The sequence below is a fragment of the Littorina saxatilis genome, linkage group LG4 (assembly GCF_037325665.1).
Source record: "Littorina saxatilis isolate snail1 linkage group LG4, US_GU_Lsax_2.0, whole genome shotgun sequence".
In the NCBI taxonomy this organism is placed as follows: Eukaryota; Metazoa; Mollusca; class Gastropoda; order Littorinimorpha; family Littorinidae; genus Littorina; species Littorina saxatilis.
The window spans coordinates 22567046-22586700 of NC_090248.1; the positions used below are offsets into that span (position 1 = coordinate 22567046).

Consider the following 19655-nt stretch of genomic DNA (forward strand, 5'->3'; position numbering starts at 1 on the left):
AACCTGATATGCATGAATATGTATGTTAGGTTTCAATCTATCGATGAACATTTTTCAACTGCATGAACGTGTATGCTATTTTCAATCTATATGAAGCTATAGCTACATTCAAGTAAGCACATGAGAACAGGTGTCAAAATAAAAAATAGATCCTCTTGATATTTCAGAAATCTGCAAAATAATTAACTGATTAAACTTCATATCTTTCAAGACCTCTACGTCTATTAGGAACATCAACTTTGAACGTTACACTAAACGAGAAATTAGCAAAACCCTTACCCTTCTGTCAAAAAAGCAATCACATCTCACTAATTTTCTTTGTGTATTCTTTTATGTTCATCCAGTAATTGGGCATTTTTGTTGTTATTGTTGTGTTTTCGTAAAAAGTTTGTATGTAATCCATTCATGCTGAAAATTTCATATTAGTATCAGCATAGTCGTATCATTTACAACGTTCACATGTGTATTTGTAATATACTGACAGCCACATTCTCACTGTTAGGTATTCTAGCATTTGACTACTTTATACAACATCAAGTTAGGAAAACTACTGCTGCACAAAATGTATAAACTGAACAGAAATCAACAACAGAAAGAACTAAAGGCATTTTCGTCTAAAAATGATGATGCCATCTTCATTCAGCTTGCAATTAGTAATACGGTTTCTCAGCCACAATACCAGACTGAAAAACAAAGAAAATAAATTGCAATAGCTACACAAATGCAAAACAGATTGATAAGCCATTCTGCAGCTTATATTTACACCATGAAAAACAAAATCAACAGCAATGCAATAGTGTTAGACTAGGCTGCAAAACAAAAACAAAAACTCAAGTTCAGAACTGAAAAAACACTGTATTACCATAGCAGCAAAAGATGACGTTAAGATTTTAAATATACATGCAAAACTGAACATACCAAAATGTAAAGAGAATGAAAAGCCTTCATTCAAATCAACATGTACACATATTCTTTATTATCAACAATCATTCCACGGTATAGGAAAGCAAATCACAACGATAAGTAGTTGACAAACATACATGGTAGAAATGAGATGGATGCCATTCCATGCATCGGTTTAGTCCCAGGTACACGTTTGTCACTGTGTTAGACACGGGCGAAACAGTGATGATCATTCCAAATATCAACAGGCATGGCGGGCAAACTCTGGCATGCAGGCTCATTTACCGTCGGGGTTGAGTCCAGGACCGTAGGCAGTGACAGCGCCCACATCCAAGCCAGCTGGTTTGGATCCCGCGGGTTTGATCTTGGCGGTGAAGGGCGAGCCAGGGATGGGTTTGTTGTCGTGGGTGACGTTGACCTTGTAGTCGCCAGGCACGTCTGGAACGTAGCTCACGGCGCACGTTCCGTTGCCGTTATCCCTGCAGTCGATCTTGGCCTCCTTGGGGCCCTCCACAGTCACGCCCAGACCGCCGGGCCGGGGTTCATCCCGCGTGTCGATAGTGAACACGGCGGGTTTGCTGGCTTCCCCTGCCGTCAACCCTGGGCCATAGGCCTTGACCTTGGGCGCTCCTTCGCTGGGGGCGCCGGGAGCTCCAGTGCCTGGTTTGATCTTGGCCTTGAAGGGGGAGCCGGGGATGGGCTTGTTGGCGTGGGTCACGTTAACCTTGTAGTCGCCAGGTACCTCGGGCAGGTAGGCAACAGCGCAGGTTCCGTCTCCGTTGTCCTTGACGTCGATCTTTGACTCCTTGGGACCTTCCACTGTGACACCGAGGCCGCCAGGACGAGATTCCTCGCGCGTGTCGATGGTGAAGGTGGCAGGCTTGTAGGCCTCTCCTCCTCCCAATCCAGGTCCGTAGGCTTTGACCTTGGGGGAACCTTCATTGGGTCGGGAAGTGCTGGGCTTGATCTTGGGTTTGAAAGGAGCGCCTGGGATAGGTTTGTTGCCGTGGGTGACATTAATCTTGTAATCGCCAGGTACTTCAGGCGTGTAGAACACAGAGCAGGTGCCGTCCTGGTTGTCTTTGATGTCGATCTTTGGCTCCTTGGGGCCTGACATGGTGACGCCAAGACCACCAGGGCGAGTTTCTTCGCGACTGTCAATGGTGAAGGTGGCCATAGTGTTCGCTTCGCCTCCGTTGAGACCCGGTCCGTAGGCTTTGACCTTGGGTGGACTGTCACCGGGCCTGGCAGTGCTGGGTACGACCTTGGCCTTGAAGGGTGACCCAGGGATGGGTTTGTTGGCGTGAGTGACATCTACGACGTAGTCACCAGGCACCTCTGGCAGGTAGAAGGCTTGGTCAGTACCATCCTTGTTATCCTTGACGTCAACCTTGGGCTCTCTGGGACCCCTGACCTTGACACCAATACCCCCTGGACGCGTCTCCTCGCGGGAGTCGATTGTGAAAGGAGCAAGAGCGTTAGCTTCCCCTCCGTTGAGGCCGGGTCCATAGGCCTTGACCTTCGGGGGACCTTCACCAGGCCTTGAAGTGCTGGGCTTGATCTTGGCCTTGAAAGGCGACATGGGGATGGGTTTGTTGGCGTGAGTGACGGCTACTGTGTAGTCGCCAGGCACCTCAGGCAGGTAGAATACAGAAGACGTTCCATCTCCGTTGTCCTTGACATCGACCTTGGGTTCTTTTGGGCCTGTGACCTTGACGCCAAGATCACCTGGGCGAGTTTCTTCACGCGAATCAAGGGTGAAGGTTGCGATTGCGTTAGCTTCCCCTCCTGTGAGTCCAGGTCCATAGGCCTTGACCTTGGGAGGACCTTCTCCCAGCTTAGCAGTGCTGGGCTTGATATTGGCCTTGAACGGAGAACCAGGGATGGGCTTGTTACCATGGGTGACAGCGATCGTGTAGTCACCAGGTACCTCGGGCAGGTAGTAAGCATTGCTGGTGCCATCTTTGTTGTCCTTGACATCAACCTTGGGCTGCTTAGGGCCTGAGACCTTGACGGCAATATCACCAGGGCGAGTCTCCTCACGCGAGTCGATGGTGAAAGGAGCGAGTGCGTTGGCTTCTCCACCTGTGAGTCCAGGTCCGGAAGCTGTGACCTTGGGAGGACCTTGACCTTGGGGCATAATCTTAGCTTTGAAGGGAGAGCCAGGGATGGGCTTGTTGGCATGAGTGACGTTCACTTTGTAGTCGCCAGGCACCTCGGGCAGGTAGGAAACAGCGCAGGTTCCATCCCCGTTATCCTTGGTGTCGATTTTGGGCTCTTTGGGGCCCTGCACCGTGACTCCCAGTGCTCCGGGTTGAGTTTCCTCGCGCGCATCGATGGTGAAATTGGCGGGCGACTTGGCTTCCCCTCCGGTAAGACCAGGACCGAAAGCTTTGACCTTCGGCGCGGTTCCGGGGCCGATGGGAGTGCCCAAGCCAGGCTTGATTTTGGCCTTGAAAGGTGAGCCCATGATGGGGCGCTCGCCGTGGGAGATGTGGATCTTGTACTCTCCCTGCAATTCAGGCACGTAGGTAACGACGCATGTGCCATCTCCGTTATCCTTGATGTCCACGGGGGTTGGTTTGGGACCTTCCAAATTCACGGCAATGTTGCCAGGGCGGGTTTCTGCTCTGGCATCCACGGTGAAGGTGGCAGGCTTGTTGGCCTCCCCTCCTGTCAGTCCCGGTCCATAGGCCTTCACCTTGGGAGGGCCGCCGCCAGAGGGGCCGAAACCTTGCTTGATCTTGGCGGTGAAGGCCGAGCCGATGATCGGGATCTGGGCGTGGGTGATGTGGATCTTGTACTCGCCGGGCACCTCGGGGAAGTAGGTGACCGTGCAGGTACCGTCCTTGTTGTCCTTGATGTCCATCTTGGGCTCCTTGGGGCCCTTGATTACCACACTCAGCTGTCCTGGTTTGGTTTCATCGCGAGAGTCGATGGTGAACACAGCTGGTGCTGTGGTGTCTCCGGTGGTCAACCCTGGTCCATAGGCCTTGACCTTGCACATGCTGCCAACGAGTGGCCCAGAATAGGCTTCCACCTTGAAGGGTGAGTCCTTGACATTGCAGCCACCGTACGTGACCTCGATCTTGTGATGGCCAGGTTCTTTCAAGGTGAAGGGTGCGATCTTCTTGTCCGTCTGGTCCTGGATTGGAACCTCCGTGACCTTGCCAGAGGGTGAGGTGATCATCATTTTCACCTGTGCCTTGGGCAGCCTGGGTGGGATTCTGATGGTGGCGATGTGCTGCTGGTGCATGGGCATTTCTTGCAAAGCAGACAATGGCCAGAGTTGGACATGGCAACAACAACTCATTTTTTCTCTGCTGTATCGCATGCACATCTGGGATTTCTAGCCGCTGCATAAAACCGCAGTTTCTTATGGAATCACACAAAACATCTGACCTCCTCCTGTGTAAGATTTGCTGCATTCCTGCGAACACTACCACTTCCCCCCTACCGTCCAATACGTAACCCCCTTGTCCTTCCTTCCACCCATGACAAAAAAAGGTGAAAAGTACTCTAAGAATCTAAAGTAAATACCTGTAACATTTCACTAAAAACAAGTTTCCCTGCAAATGCAAAACAAAATACAATTACAAAAGAATACCCATCAATAAACTTCTCCCGCATTATCAAAACCCTTCCCAAAATGAGAAAACCCAGTGTGAAGCATAACTCACTAGGCTGGAGTCCCTCAACGGTGATTCCGCTGACGTCGATGCTGGATTCAATCTTGACCTTGATGGGGCTCTGGGGGATCTGCTTCTCAGCGAAGTAAACCATGACAGTGTACATGCCGGGGGTCATGGCTTCATACTCCACCCTGAATGTTCCGTCCTTGTTGTCGATGGTCTTGATGGGGACATCCACACCACGCTCGTCAGTCAGACCCACAGCCACGTCACCTGAACAAAATATTTTGAGATAGTGTCACCTTCTTCTTCTTTTGTGTTCATGGGCTGAAACTCCCAAATACACTCTTTTTTGCACGAGTGGGTGTTTACCCTGCCATTTATGCAGCCATACGCTGCTTTCGGGGGGAGCGTCACCTTCTCATGTTTAAACATTTGTAGTTTACTTTGACTGCACAGATTCAGGTTTTCACCAAACCCACAACAATGCAACATCAATTTAATCAGCATAATTACTCGAAGCAAAACTGCCACAAGAATCGTGATAGCTTCTTTTTGAAATGGCACTGGGTACAGAGCACAGAGCCTGCCTATCACAGCAACAGGTCACTGGTGGTTTTTAATATATTCATTCATCAATCAATCAATCAATATGAAGCTTATATAGCGCGTATTCCGTGGGTACAGTTCCAAGCGCTTGTCGAAGAGTTGTCAACACAGGACTAACAAAGAAACTAACATCTACAGACGGACACGAACCCTATCACACACTAGCAAACCCTGATAAACATACAACAAACAACTGTTTAACAACAATGTACACATCAATAGCTAGGTCCAAACTAAAATAATATTAAACACAAAGAAAACACCTCTCACAGAGCACAGCACAAGAATGTCTTTTGGGGCACAACACATCACTGTCAAACATGAAAGTCGCAGCCAGCTACGGGAAGAACTGAGTCTTCAACCTACTCTTGAACGCGTCAAGAGAGGGGCTCTGGCGAAGCTCAAGCGGCAGGGAGTTCCAGACGGAGGGGCCCGCGGAGGGAAATGCACGCTGACCAGCAGATCTCAAAATCCCACTCCGCATAGAAAGCAGCCATCAGCTGTTGATTGTTTGTCTAAGTGGAGGAATGGCCATGTCCCATGTGAAAGGTTGGCTAGATCTCAGCCAAGTAGTTTACACAGGAAGGACTGTGCTTTTAACAACCCAGTGACTACCGTATTTGACGGACTACAAGCCGCAACTTTAATAAAAATATAAAAAAATCGCATTGCGGCTTATAAAAAGATGCGGCTAAAACGTTACCTAAACTTGAATAGCATTCACCTAATGGAAGTCGCCGCGGATTTTCATTTCGCTCGATTAGCGATTACCGGTACTTTATTAGCTCTCTACTCAAGACTCGGCGCTTTTCTCTTTCTTTCGCGAATCTTCGTTTGTCAACAAGTCGTCGTGACAAGATAGCGTACAGAGAAACACCGGATGTATCAGGATCTCGCGCGCGAGATTTCGTTTTTGTGTGTCTTGCGATAGTTGGAGGAGCGAGAACCGCCATGTTGTGTTTTCGTCTGCTCGAAATGTGCGCAAAAGTCATAAATCATCCCAAAAAGCTTATTCCGGGCGGGACTACATGTGTGTGTTGGTTACAAATTGTGTGTGTGATATTTTTCTTCAAATTTTTTCACTTTTCTTCTTTTGTTTCACTTGTTTATTCTCGGAGCCGATTTCGCCAAATACCGTACTTTCGTTTGCCTGGTTGTTTTGATTGATTGACACGATCTGATTATATTTTTTTCGACGGCGGCTAATATAGTGACGCGGCCTATACGTGGCTCGTCCCAATTTGGTTTTTTTAAAGTCAGGGGTGCGGCTTATAAAACGGTGCATCTTGTAATCCGTCAAATACGGTATGTTACATTTGTTGAACCAAGGACCAGTCTACATGCACACATTTTTCCTCCCTGCATTTCTGCCATCACTACTACTACTACTACAAATAAAGAACTTTTTTTTATAGCAGGAGTCCCATCAATTGGCTCCAGGAGCTTAAAGTTAAGTAAATAGTGTGAATTAATTGTGGACGCCATCTGGGGAGTCACCAGGGTGAGAACTCACCTGGACCGGCCTGTGTGCAGTCCACGATGAAGAAGGTCTTGGAGTTGGTCTTCACACCTGGGCTGACACCTGGGCCATGCACCTTCACCTTGGATGGTTGGCTGGGCTCCGCCACATACACCTGCAAACACAAACATTTTTTGGTTTGGATTGACTTCAGCTGTTTTCATCTTGGACAGACTGTTTGACTCTGATGGATACCTACACAATCACTTTGATATATGAGCATTACAAACAAAATCCAAACCTAAAAACATTCACTGCAGACAGATTTTTTTTTTATTTTTTTTTTTCACCAGTACATGCCTGTACAGACACATCAAACCTCTGTTGCAAGACCCTCTTACATAAGACTCTATCTCCTCTATGACCTCACTGTAATGAGAATGTTTCTTCACGCACTTATCTCCCTGATGTTGATGAGAGGCCTAGTTTTCTCATATCTTTCAAAGATGTAATGCTCAAGTACCATTTTAAACAATAATTACTTTAAGTAGGCACTTTGCAAAGTCGACTTTGCCTAATTACTATTAGGCTTGAAAGTGACTCACCCTGAAAGGACTGCCGGGGACGCAGACGTGTCCGTACGTGATGATGATGGTGTGCTTGCAGTTGCGCGAGGGGTTGTAGCGGCAGGAGTAGGTGCCGTCGCGGTTGTCCTTGACCTGCACCTCCACCGTCTTGTACTCCACGTCCACGCAGGTGATGTTCAGCACGGCCTTGCCCGCCAGCTTAGCGTCCACCGTGAACTCGGCCCACTTGTTGACCATAACGCCCGTCTTCTCCAGGCCGGGACCCTTGGCGATCACCTGTGTGACGCCAAGAAAATTAAAGGTCATGATCAAGTTTTTCATGAGCTCTGATACAGTCGAACCTGCCTTTGGGACCACCTCTCGAAAACAACCACCTGCCCATTAAAACAACTCCAAAAGATCCTGAGGGAAGTTTTATTTTTCTATTCATCTTTCCATAATGACCACTTTTAGTTGGTACCTTCGGTGGTTGTTATAGACAGGTTTGACTGTACTACACTTTTCTCCTTAACTCTTTCCGCCCTGCACCCGACAGTTTGTCGGGCGCTCCTTAGCAGCTTTCAACACCTGTGCCCGACAAACTGTCGGGCGGTGACACGCATCTTCTCTGACCTTGTTTCTGATCTAAAAATAAAAGACAGGTCACGAGCAAGGGAGGTAAATCTGTTCCCACTTCCTTCTTCTTTGTTTGGAGCAATTTGGCGAACAAAAATCGTGCGATTGAGTGTTTTTTGAGCATTTTTCCTGCGAAATATGAGCAACCAACGCCGCTACTCGCAGGTTCTTGACGAGATTTTCCTCGACGATGACAGTGATTATGATGCCGAATGCGACGTTTCTTCGTCTCAATCGAGTGAAACAAGTGGTGATTTGAGTGCACAAGACCTGTGCGCGGGCTTCGATGCAAAATGTGAGACGGAAACATCCTGTGACTTGTTGGAACAACTGTGACAGAGTGGTGTGTTTACATACTTTTTGGTGTTGTGTTTGTGACTTGGAAGAAGGATTTCTTTGAACTTTACACACTTCAGAAGGTACTGACTGCTACTCAACAGGTAAGAACATGCACTTATCATACAGCACACACAATTTTATGTGTCTACAACTATTAGTTGCAGAGTTAGAAGCGCTTTAGTGAAGAACCCATCAGATTTGCACTACAGTGCCAAAACCCTCCAGGCTGGAGAGGCTGCTGAGCCTGCACTGCAGTCAGGGCTGATAGGGTTAATAAACAGTCTTTTCTTAAAGAAAGAAAGCAGCACAAAGGACTGGCTGTTCCGTTTAGCCTGAGATAGAGATAAAAAACAACAACTGTGTTTTGAAAACTGCTACATAAAATAGAACAGCATTTATATATTACAGCATTGACTTACACGAGGTGATCACTGTACCTTTTCATTTAGACAAAAGACACATGAAACAAGACAAACATACCTACAATAGTAGAGCCAAGGAAATAAGCTTCAGGAGACTCCTTTATAAAATGATTAAAAACTGAGAATTTCCCCACAGAAACCTACCTTGCCAGCGTTAAAGTCAGCGGCAGGCTTGATGTCAGCCATGTAGGGGGACTTAGGAATGTCCTGCTCGTTGCAAAGAATGTGGACAGCGTACTCTCCGGCCAGTGTTGGCCAGTACGTTACGTCCGCTGACCCGTCGCCATTATCTTTGCAGTCAATCTTAGCCTGGGATGGACCCTCGATGGAGAAGCCTGTATTGTATAACAACAACACATATGTTCACAGTCAAGAAGCCGGCAATGTATAACATTAACACAAATATTCCCAGTCAAGAACCTAAAATTTATAACATTAACACGTCCCCAGTCAAGAACCTGTATTGCATAACGTCACCTCACATGTTCACTGTCAATTAATGTGGCACTTTTTTTTTATGTGCGAATGAAGCCAAGCCAAGCGCTGCTAGCAGATATTGTCTTTTACCTTCTTTATTCCTTTTATAGATTGGCAACTAACACTCAAAAATGTTTCCATTAGCAGATTCAAGTATTTTTTGCCTGCCAGTTTTTCCTCATTGCCCCAAAAAGCTGACATTACCCAAATCTAAAACAAAATGCCAGTTTAACTACTGAGCAATATCACCCTGAAGCCCAATTCAACCCCTCCAAAAAGGCCTATACCAGCAGCCTATTCTCAAAAGCTGACAACAAGAAGCACTCACCAAAATACAAGTGAGCGTATCTCAAAGAGCTGAGTTTGTGTCCTAGTTGAATATTTCCAATTGTTTCATGACATGTATATTGAATAAAATTTTGTTCAAACCAAAGAGCTGGCGGCTAAGACCAGTACTTACCCAGGGCGCCAGTTTCGCCGTTTGTTTCCACGGTGAAGATGGCGGGTTGGTTGACAACACCTCCTGTCAGGCCTGGACCGTAGGCGACGATCTTGGAGATCATGAAGGGACCGACCTCCACCTTGAAAGGGCTCTTGGAAATGTGCTGGTCGCCGTATGTGACATTGATGATGTAATGCCCGGGCTTGAGGGGAATGTAGATGCACTCGTAGACGTCGGGCTGGTCGGGGAGCTTGCGGATCTTGCATTTCTCCTCCGAGCCGCCTGGTTGGAGTGGAAGAGTGTTGGGGTTAGTTGAAGGGGAGGAGGTTGAACAGAATTCAAGTACCCAGATGTTTGGATAATCATATTCCTTTTATAAAAACGTTCTTTTTTCTGATTTTTTTTCTTCTGATTTTTATTTAACACGTTCTACGTTCTATGTTGACAAAGTTTTTTTTTAGCCAAGACCAGCTGTGCTACAGCAGGTCACTCAGAATTGTAGTAACTGTGTAGTAACTATGTATCAACACACTGGAATGCAGGCACGACTGAAGCTAAGAGTCTGAGCTGATATATCCGTACCTGGTCAAATAGAGTCATATGAGTGAGTACGGATATCCGTATCTGGGAGACAATAAGTTCAACACATTTTTTGAAAACTTTTTTCAGATTAAATTTTCCTTTTGTCTAATCATATATATACCGTGGGTTTGGATTGAGTAACTCTTCACTGCCCACTAAAGAAACATCAGCTGATATACCAAGACAGATTTGTCTCCTTTGATATTTATTACTTCCCTTCCTTCAGAAGTGAAGCACTCTAAAGGTACGCTCAATCTAACTTATTCCAAGAAAAATTCACTCTCACTAATTTTTGAGAATGGCTAACTTGTAATAATGTGAAGGTCCTAGCAACCAGGGCAAGAATCTGAGAGAGAAACTCTTGAGAAAAAAAAAAGGCGAATGAGAGGTAGGCACCCACCTGGTCCAATGATCTGAACGCTGACGTCTCCCTCTCCTGCCCCCTTGGTGTGGACATAGAAGTCGGCTTCATCCTTTACACGAATGCCGCGGGGCTGGATACCACGTCCCGAGGCATAGCAGGCCTTGGCGTTGGATGCTGCAGGGACAGAGAGGAATTGAGTTAGACAAGAACACACAAATCATGGGTCATTTGCAATATCAAGAACCCACACTAAAGTCTTAATCCAAAAACAGATCGACTGCTAATGTTCCAAAATTCAGAATAAAAAACCAACAAGAATGGTAAATAATTGGAACGTTTATTATTGACAAAACAAAACTAAACGTAATGTTTTGTTCTGTCAATAATAAACGTTCCACTTACCTACCATTCTTGTTGTTTGACACTAACTAAAGTTTTATACTGCTTGACCTTACAACAAAAGGATGTTCCAAAATGTCCGTAATTCTTGTTGCCATAAACTCGTGCAAAACTAAAATTCTTTAGCTGTACAAAATCTCAAAACAATATTATAAATTGCATCATTATTCTCTAACTTAGTGAGAAAGATTTTCTCCTGTAAAAAGCAACCTTCATGTTAAGAACAGATTCTACGCTTGATTTTGATTCACACATTAGCAACAAAAATCATCTGCATGTTTCTGAAGTACACATGAAGCGAAATACCCCAAGGTTAAAATATTTGACTGATGCTAAATTTGCTCTTCCTGCTGTGTTCTACAATATCAAAATATTTATGTGACAAAACCACTTCACTGAGACATCAAAACAATTAATCAACTAAATTCTCTGACAATCTCAAATTATATATCTTATTTCACTGAAAAGAACACCCAAAACATGCTGATTCTTCTTCTTCTTCTGCATTCGTGGGCTGAAACTCCCACGAACACTCATGTGTTTTTTTGCACGAGTGGAATTTTACGTGTATGACCGTTTCTTACCCCGCCATTTAGGCAGCCATACGCCGTTTTCGGAGGAATGCTGATTCATAAATGACACATAAAATCATGCAAATTAGCAGCTTTAACTAATTTTGTCTTCACTACCACAGCAGATTGGTGGGTCAATGTGCTTTTTTTTCACAGTATAAGTTAAATTTTAAATGGGTAGCTAATTGACACCTCTATCCATCAATTTTAAAAAGTTTTCTCCTGTTGGTACTGGTGATCAAATGATCTGCCGAAATCCATTAAGACATCCTATCGATTCAGACCTATAGGTACATATTCACACTTGAATAAAAACACATTTACTAACATGATTATGAAGCACAGCACGATGCACAGAAAAATTTTCTTGAAGGAAAAATTTGACCAAAGGTGAGAAAAAAAAGAGGGTTAAAGTCTCACATTTGATGTTATCAATAAAACAGATTCAACACTTCACACAGTTGTTAAGTGAAACCAAAGTTTCTTTGTACACCAGAGTCACACCTTAGAAGACAGTGTGTATGGGTGTGTGTGTGTGTGTGTGTGTGTGTGTGTGTGTGTGTGTGTGTGTGTGTGTGTGTGTGTGTGTGTGTGTGTGCTTGCATGTGTGTGTCTGTCTTCCTGACAGCCTGCCTGTGTGTGGGTGTATCTGTGAGAGAGAGACAGAGAGATAGAGAGAGAGAGAGAGAGGAGGAATCACCATCAATCATGTGATGAAAAGTTCTACAACTATAAACAGGAAAGTTAGATGACTCAAAATTAAAAAATGAACATGGATCAATCAAGGTTTTTGGGTGTCTGGCATAAAACAAAGTCCAGATAATTTGACATGACAACAAAAAACAATCAGAATAGAAAGAGAATGCTGTAAATGTACATGTAGCATGTTTGATCTTGCAGAACATTAATCTGATCAACTAAAAAAATAAATCACTCATTGCTTCAAAATCTAAACAAAATCAAAATGAGAAAAGGGGAAATTGGGAGTGTGGAAAATGTGGTCTTGATGAAAATATGTACATATAACAGGCATAACTCAAAAAAAGACGTGACTACTGAAAGAGTGAAGGAGAAAAAATAACAATGGTCTGTGTACATCCAGCGAGCAAGTGTAGCTCCCAATCATTTCTTGGGAAACATTTTTCAGAGAGGGCAATGATAACTTTCATAGCATGATTCATCTTGTGTGAACATTTAACATTTTGCCAAATAATGCAACGATGTGCTATATTTTTTTAATTTACTTACTGGTATGCTCTTCACCATCAGTACAATTTCAAAGTGAATTTGTTTGTAATTTTTTTTAGCTGAAAGAAGCACCTTTGGTCATATCTCTACATAATTCCTTATCATTTTCACCAACTGGAGGATTATATTAGCAACACTGCTGTTAAGCATGGTACATTTGAACACAGAGTGAACACAGTTTGTACATAATTTGCAGGCAATCTGGCTTCAGATTACATGAAGTAAGTACTGCTTCAAAGCCCATTTACACAAGTGTGCGCTTTTGCACAAGCTTTTTCTTCTTTCACAAACAACTTTCCTTTCTCATGTTTTATGTATGCACTGAATGTTCGAAATGTTACTGACTTATTCAGTTTTTTGTTTTTACCACCATAATCATATCGAAACTACGAGAATCGACTGAGAAGAAACATGTGGCAATAAATGGCAGGAAAGTTGTCACTAGCTTACAAAACCATACAAAATGACTGCATGTTGGTTTAAGAGCTCATTACAAAAATAATGTGCTAGTGGTTGTTCATTACTATTTTTCTCCTTTCAATTATGTTTCTTCTGGACCCCTTGCAGAAATATACAATCTCCATTCTCAGAAATATACAATCTCCATTCTCAGAAAAGGTATTCATATCTATGGTCCCCCTGCACTCCCCCTTTTTATGGCCAAAAGTGAAATCATTAAATTCAATGCAAAACACACACACTACTTTTAAACTCTCCAGTTCTGAGCAAGCATGATTATTTATACAACAAATTCAAGCAAGCAACATGCAACAGCTGAAATGCTAATGCCAGGCAACTACTCACTCTTTGCTGTTGAATAAGTAAAAAAAGAAACAGTTCAGTAAGTGTTCAACTGTATGGTAGTACCACACTACTTTAAAACTTGATATTGTTCATTATATGTGTAAGGAGTTACAAGTTCATAAAATAAAAAGCATGACACTATGGCGTTAACAACATGTATCTTGTAAAAAGCACACATTTTTCTAATATCCTAGTACTGCTCATTAACCCTTACACTGGTGCAATTCTGTAACACATGTTACATAGCCACTGGTGAATTAACAGAGAGAAAAAGAACAAAAAACGGTCATATAGGTTTTCGCATCCATGGAAGGTAATCGGAACCGACCAAACAGACTGAGCCAGTAGCGCGACATATGTCGTGACAACCAGGTGACAGTATACGTAAAGTAGCGCGACATATGTCGCGACAACCAGCCTAAGGGTTAATATTGCAACCAATAGGTTATCATTACCACTACTAGATGTAAATTCACTTTATTAACATCTGAAGCATCATAAACTGTCACAGCATGTCTGGTAGTTCATGCTGAAGTAAACGTGCACAGTTGAACCTGCCATAATAGCCACCACAGAGCTGGGAGGCTGTCTTTCTGTACTTAAAAAAGTTTTTCACTTTCATTGCTCAAGCATCTCTGGAGCAAAAAATTTTTTTTTTATAAAACAAATAATCAAACTCAGATGGCAAAACAGGATCTACTGAACATGATCTTTGTCTCTAAATTTTTTTTAATCTGCATATAGCTTCTAAGCGCTGTTTTTAATTGATCTGTAGTAACTAGTCATACCATTTTAGCAACTAGTCATACCATTACAATACTCTGTCATTGTTAGTATGAGTACAAGTACCATTATACTGTTAAATAGGAGCTGTGGCATGTTTGAAAAGATGTCACCTAAGTCCAAACAAAGGATATGCTTGAGAAAAGAAAACGGTTACGAGGGTTAAATTTATGATGCTGCTCTCACTATTTGCAGTTTTCAGGTTGTGCATTTTCTGGCGTCTAATTCTATGTTACCATTTCATCTTGTTCACTGTGTTGATGGAAATGACTTACTTTGTTTTAATGAAGATAAGCCACATGAACCAAACACAAGTTTCTAATGCTTAGTTGCTAGAACAACTGAATCCGTTAAACCATTTGACTAATCAATGATTTATTGGTCTCATTTCCGGACTTGATCAACAAACGTGGGTTTTTCTACTCTATAGCACACGAGGGACTACACCGCATTTTGGTATTCCTAAAACTTTGCAGTTCTCACACCTATAGGAGCACTGCCACCTCAAAACTAAAACCTCTGCAAAACCCCAACCAGCAGAAAATCCTCTACCTTCTAAAATACACTTAAGAAACCTCCACACCACCTCTACATACAGAGTCAAGACAAATTTCTCAAACTTACGTGGAGCGACCTGGACGCCAAAAGGACTGTGGGGGATCTGGGATCCAGCGAAGAAGACGTTTACGGAGTGCAGACCCTGGTCGATGGGTACATACTCCACGAGGAAAGTACACTCCTTGCCAACCACGGGCTGGATGCTTGGACGGATGGTGTCCTTACGGCCGTGGGGATCCAGGATGACAACATCAACCTTGCCGTTGCCAGCACCTGTGGTGACAAAAACAGTGCAATCGTTGATCAACTTGGTCAAGGTGAAAGGTGGGAGGTGACAGAAAGATGATTGTGTTAAATTCTAACTAAAAGTTCCGAGGTGAGATTTGAGAACCTGACCGAAAGATGATTGTGTTAAATGCTAACTAAAAGTTCTAGGTGAAAGGAACTACTACAGTGTTTCTATTTCTAGTCATTTTTGGTGCATCAGACATCAGCATCGCTGAAAAAGAATGTGCACAGATCAGTCAAGTTCGGGTGTTGTGACATAAAAGAAGAAAAGAGTAAGACAGGGTGCTGACACTGTAGGTTACTGCATTAGTTTTCTACCAAAACAAAAATCTATTCTAGTACCTAAATGGAACTTGGACTAACACAAAAAACATACAGCGAGCAACCAACCTGGAACTACACAATTAAATGATTTTACAAAATAGTTTTTCCCACTCTTTTTCCTTCTTTTTGTTTTCTGAAAAAAATTAATATGTACCTTGTTCTATTCCAACATTCTCACATGCAGACATGCAATCGCATTTGTAGTTACTGACAGAGAATTTGTTCATGAGAAGAAATCAGTCATACTGATAGCTGTTTTATCATTTATACACTTGCTTATCCACATGACCAGTGTCTGCTTAAAGCCATATGTACTCGATGACTATACACGCTAATTGCTTTACCAACAGCTGGAGACATGCTAAATTAAGTTCCCTGCAAAATATTGTGGTCGAGGACCCCTTCAATGTTGAGATATGTTAATTTTCATTTTGATCTGGATCGTCCTATTTATAGATTTGCCAACAGAGGTAGCGTTGACGCAAGGGAAATAACTCCGCGTCTTTGTTTACATCCAAAGTTTTTGAGACTCTAAAACAAGCTGTAATGCATGTATATGGTCCGCGCATGGCGACATATCGTCATTACATGGTCTTATGGTGCGTTTGACATCGATTATGGGCAAACTACACTTTGTAAACACGGGAGCGCGTACATATGCCTTTAAACGTAATTGTATTCATTCAGTTTCACTGACTTTGCAATCTACAAAAATAAAATATCTTTAAAAGTGGTCAAGACAGAAATAGTTTTCTTTCTGTCCGTGTAACCATAACATGCAATGTGGTTTGCAGGAATTTGTGGGTGAGCTCATCATGCAAGGATCAATTTAACACGATCAGAACAAGTTAAGATTTGGAATCTGGCACACAAATATGCCTCAAAAACTGTCTCAAAGCAGGAACAAGGCAGTCGGTGAGATGTCTTGACATATAATCTTTATTCAAGACAAGTTAAAACTCATCTCATTAATTTTGTTTTCATACGCTGAAGTGAGTGGAGTTGAATGGAAATTTTAGCTTTCTCAAAATTCAAACAAACAGAGGGACAGGGAGATCGAGCGCTGTATCAGGGAAGATAATTCTTTTTCACAGAACATTCCATATCATTTCATGGGAAAAACATCAACAACTTGTATATATATAAAAAAAAAACGACAACATGAAAAATAAAATAACAGCAAAAATATAAAAATACAAATGTCTTGAAAAATAACAACATCAATTATGGGCGGGTAGGGAAACCATATGAATCATATCCTGTCTCAGATGCACAGGTACCTTCCTTGGGAAAAATATTCATCTGAAGAAGGCAGGGGGATATTGTAATGATGCAATCACAAAGTTTATTTATAGGGGGGTTGATGAGGATAAGAACAAAATCATTCCACTCGGGATCATTTAATTAAGAATGATTAATTCATTTTCTTGACAGAGATGGAAATGGAAATGGTGTCAAGACAAAAAGGATCTGATGCAAGATGGAGAATTCAGGATGCATTGACAAAAGAAACCAAAATAAAGCCACTGCGAATACATTACCAGTAGTAAATTTCATGGCACCTGAGCAAAACAAATCCTTGCCGAGTGAATAAAAACACACCTTTGGAACTACAGGTAAGGATGGTGAAAATGAAAAGCAACTGTCGTCAGCGAAACGAAGTAATTCTATTTTGCTCTACTGCTGCTATAACCCTCACACCATTCAGAAGCGTCACTCCATAAGTCACAAATATACACATGCTTACATCAAAAGACTTTATGCCTGACCCTCTAAAAGCCTTTTTTTCTTTAATTTTGTTTATGCAATTTACGAAAAGTGTGTGATATGACAACAGCCATGTTCTTCAATAAAGCCAAAGAAGTTCATCAAAGTATCCAACCAACAATTACATTAATATCTTGTGTCTTAAACGCTGAAAATTGGAAGGGAAAACAGGAAACGAGATGATATTATTCTACAAGTTTCCATTCAGTCAACTGTTTCTGAGCAGAACTTCAAAAGAAATATGTTCAAAAGAGATCAGTATAAAAAGGAAACGAGGTGATATTACTTCACAAATTTTCATTTAGTAAACTTTTCTGAGCAGAATTTTAAAGAAATACGTTCAAAAGAGATCAGTATAAAATGAAAACGAGATGATATTTAACAAGTTTCCAATCAGTCAACTGTTTCTTAGCAGAATTTCAAAGAAAAACCTTCAAAAGAGATCGGTTAAAAACAAAAAGTGAAGTGGTTTCTGTTCTTACCCTTGGTGTAGACCTCAAAGTAGGTCTTCTTGGTGGCAACGACGCCAGTCTTCTCAATACCAGGTCCCTTGGCCGTGACCTTGGTGGCGTCACCAGCGGCACCTTCCACTGTGACCTTGAAGGGGCTCTTGGCGATCTCCTTGGAAGCAAACTTGATGATCACCTGTACACAGTCAGGATGTATGATAACTAGCCTCCAGTACAGATCAACCAACAAATGGATGAATACAATTCAACAGTGAGAGAAATGTGTGCACGACATTTAACCTCCTGGCACCAAGGCCACCTCACGAAATTATAGAAATAATACACAGAGTAAGCGGTTTTAATCTTTAAAATTACAAAACAATGGGAGAAAAAAAAGTATATAAAACTATTACAGAAATTGTACTATGCAGAGACAGAGACTTGCATTAATTTACTGGAAGTGAAATGTATGGTAACTCCATGACTTCCCAGGAGGCAAGGGATGTTGCACATACATACACTGGCTAAGCTATCATACATAATTAGAATACATTAGACCATGTGTATGCAAGCACTCGATTACAAAGAACACCTACCTCAAAAACACAATAAACTAACATACATACATAGATTAACAAAAGACTGTCATATCGTTGTACAACATCATAAGCTCTTCAAACAAAACCTTGCACGTACCCTGAATTCACCCTCCATGGTGGGTACATAGACACAGGAGTATGTCATGTTCCTGTCGTTGTTGAACACAGACTCGCACTGCAAACAATTCACAACAGATTGGTCAGAAAAATTAAAATGATAAAACTAATAACTTTTAACCATAAAAGCAAACACTGTTTCTGTTTACAGGTGTGCAATTCAAGTATGAGCCAGAAATCAGAGTCCTTGCCATCCTTTCAACAGTCGTAATATTTGTTGTTGATTCTTCTGGTACATATGTAGGTATTCACCTTCAAAAATATCCTCGGATGTCTTTAAAGGCCAGGGAGAAACTTATGTATGCACCTTTAAAAATATCCTCAAATGTCTTTAAAGGCCGAGAAGGTATTTATGTGATTAACCCTTTCCATCAGGCTTTCTGTCTGGTGTCACAGACAGCCTGGTTTACTTAATTATTCTCCACTGTTTCCCCCCTAAGCCTCCTAGTAGACAGAAAGCTTGCAATTCTACCGAAACAAGAGAACCCTAAATGTACTCACATTTTCCTTGGCTCCCTTAGGGTTGAGAACCATCACCTCCAGAGCGCCCTTGCCGGCGGAGAAGGTCTCCACAGTGAAACGGGCGGGAGCCCCAACCTGGTTACCCTTGGGCTCCAGACCAGGACCGTAGGCGCGCACACGGGCAGGGTTGACGCGGGGTCGGGTGGGAGCCCCGGGCTTCAACTTGGCGTTGGGGAACTGGGACAGGTAGGTCATCATGGACAGGTCGTCCACCTTGGGGTTGGTCATCTCATCAGGCTTGATGAGCTGCAACAGGTAAGTGAAACAGGTATTTGTAGTAAAATGGTGTTGTAGAGAGCGCACTGCCTTTATGTTTTTGTTGTTTTCTGTTTGTTAATTTAAGATTAATCTGACCATAGAAGTGTAATATACAGTGCAACCTGTCAATAACGACCACCCAAAGGACTATCAAAAATGGTCGTTAGAGACAGGTGGTCGCTATGGAAAGGTGGTCATAAAGGCAAGTATATACAACTTTATTTTTGTTGTTCAATTTCTTGATTAATTTATGGCTATACATTTTGCAATTGTTGTGTTAATCATATCCCTCATCCCCATGCCCCAAGTGGGCCCCCTGTGATGATGTATAATAAACCTTGAAACCTTGGTAGATTAAGAACACTGTAATGGTCTCTTTGGGTTAGGTCACTCTGTCATACTTCAGAAGAGATAAAGAAAGCTACACAGGTGTTACGACAAGGCAGAGGGTAAGTTATTCATCATCTCCTTCAGTCACCTTGGTGGACTGTCACATTACTAGTGAACTACAAAGAGGTAGTAACTATATACAGCTG

General features: G+C 42.7%; 1 protein-coding gene across 5 annotated transcripts in view; it reads right to left on the reverse strand.

The window, feature by feature from the left end:
• The window catches only part of LOC138964239 (filamin-A-like), a 208762-nt gene that overhangs the window by 58377 nt on the left and 130730 nt on the right, over positions 1 to 19655 (reverse strand). For 4 of the 5 annotated variants that reach the window (XM_070336133.1, XM_070336134.1, XM_070336136.1 and 1 more), the window contains exons 5-16: positions 18841 to 19107; positions 18320 to 18397; positions 17657 to 17819; positions 16949 to 16969; positions 14862 to 15068; positions 10468 to 10605; positions 9504 to 9767; positions 8711 to 8901; positions 7209 to 7466; positions 6658 to 6778; positions 4584 to 4808; positions 1189 to 4167 (exon numbers count right to left, since the gene is read on the reverse strand). In XM_070336133.1, coding sequence (XP_070192234.1) covers positions 1189 to 4167; positions 4584 to 4808; positions 6658 to 6778; positions 7209 to 7466; positions 8711 to 8901; positions 9504 to 9767; positions 10468 to 10605; positions 14862 to 15068; positions 16949 to 16969; positions 17657 to 17819; positions 18320 to 18397; positions 18841 to 19107 — 4912 coding nt within the window. The remainder of the gene's footprint in view (positions 1 to 1188; positions 4168 to 4583; positions 4809 to 6657; positions 6779 to 7208; positions 7467 to 8710; positions 8902 to 9503; positions 9768 to 10467; positions 10606 to 14861; positions 15069 to 16948; positions 16970 to 17656; positions 17820 to 18319; positions 18398 to 18840; positions 19108 to 19655) is intronic. The other variant, XM_070336135.1, reaches the window with a different exon arrangement.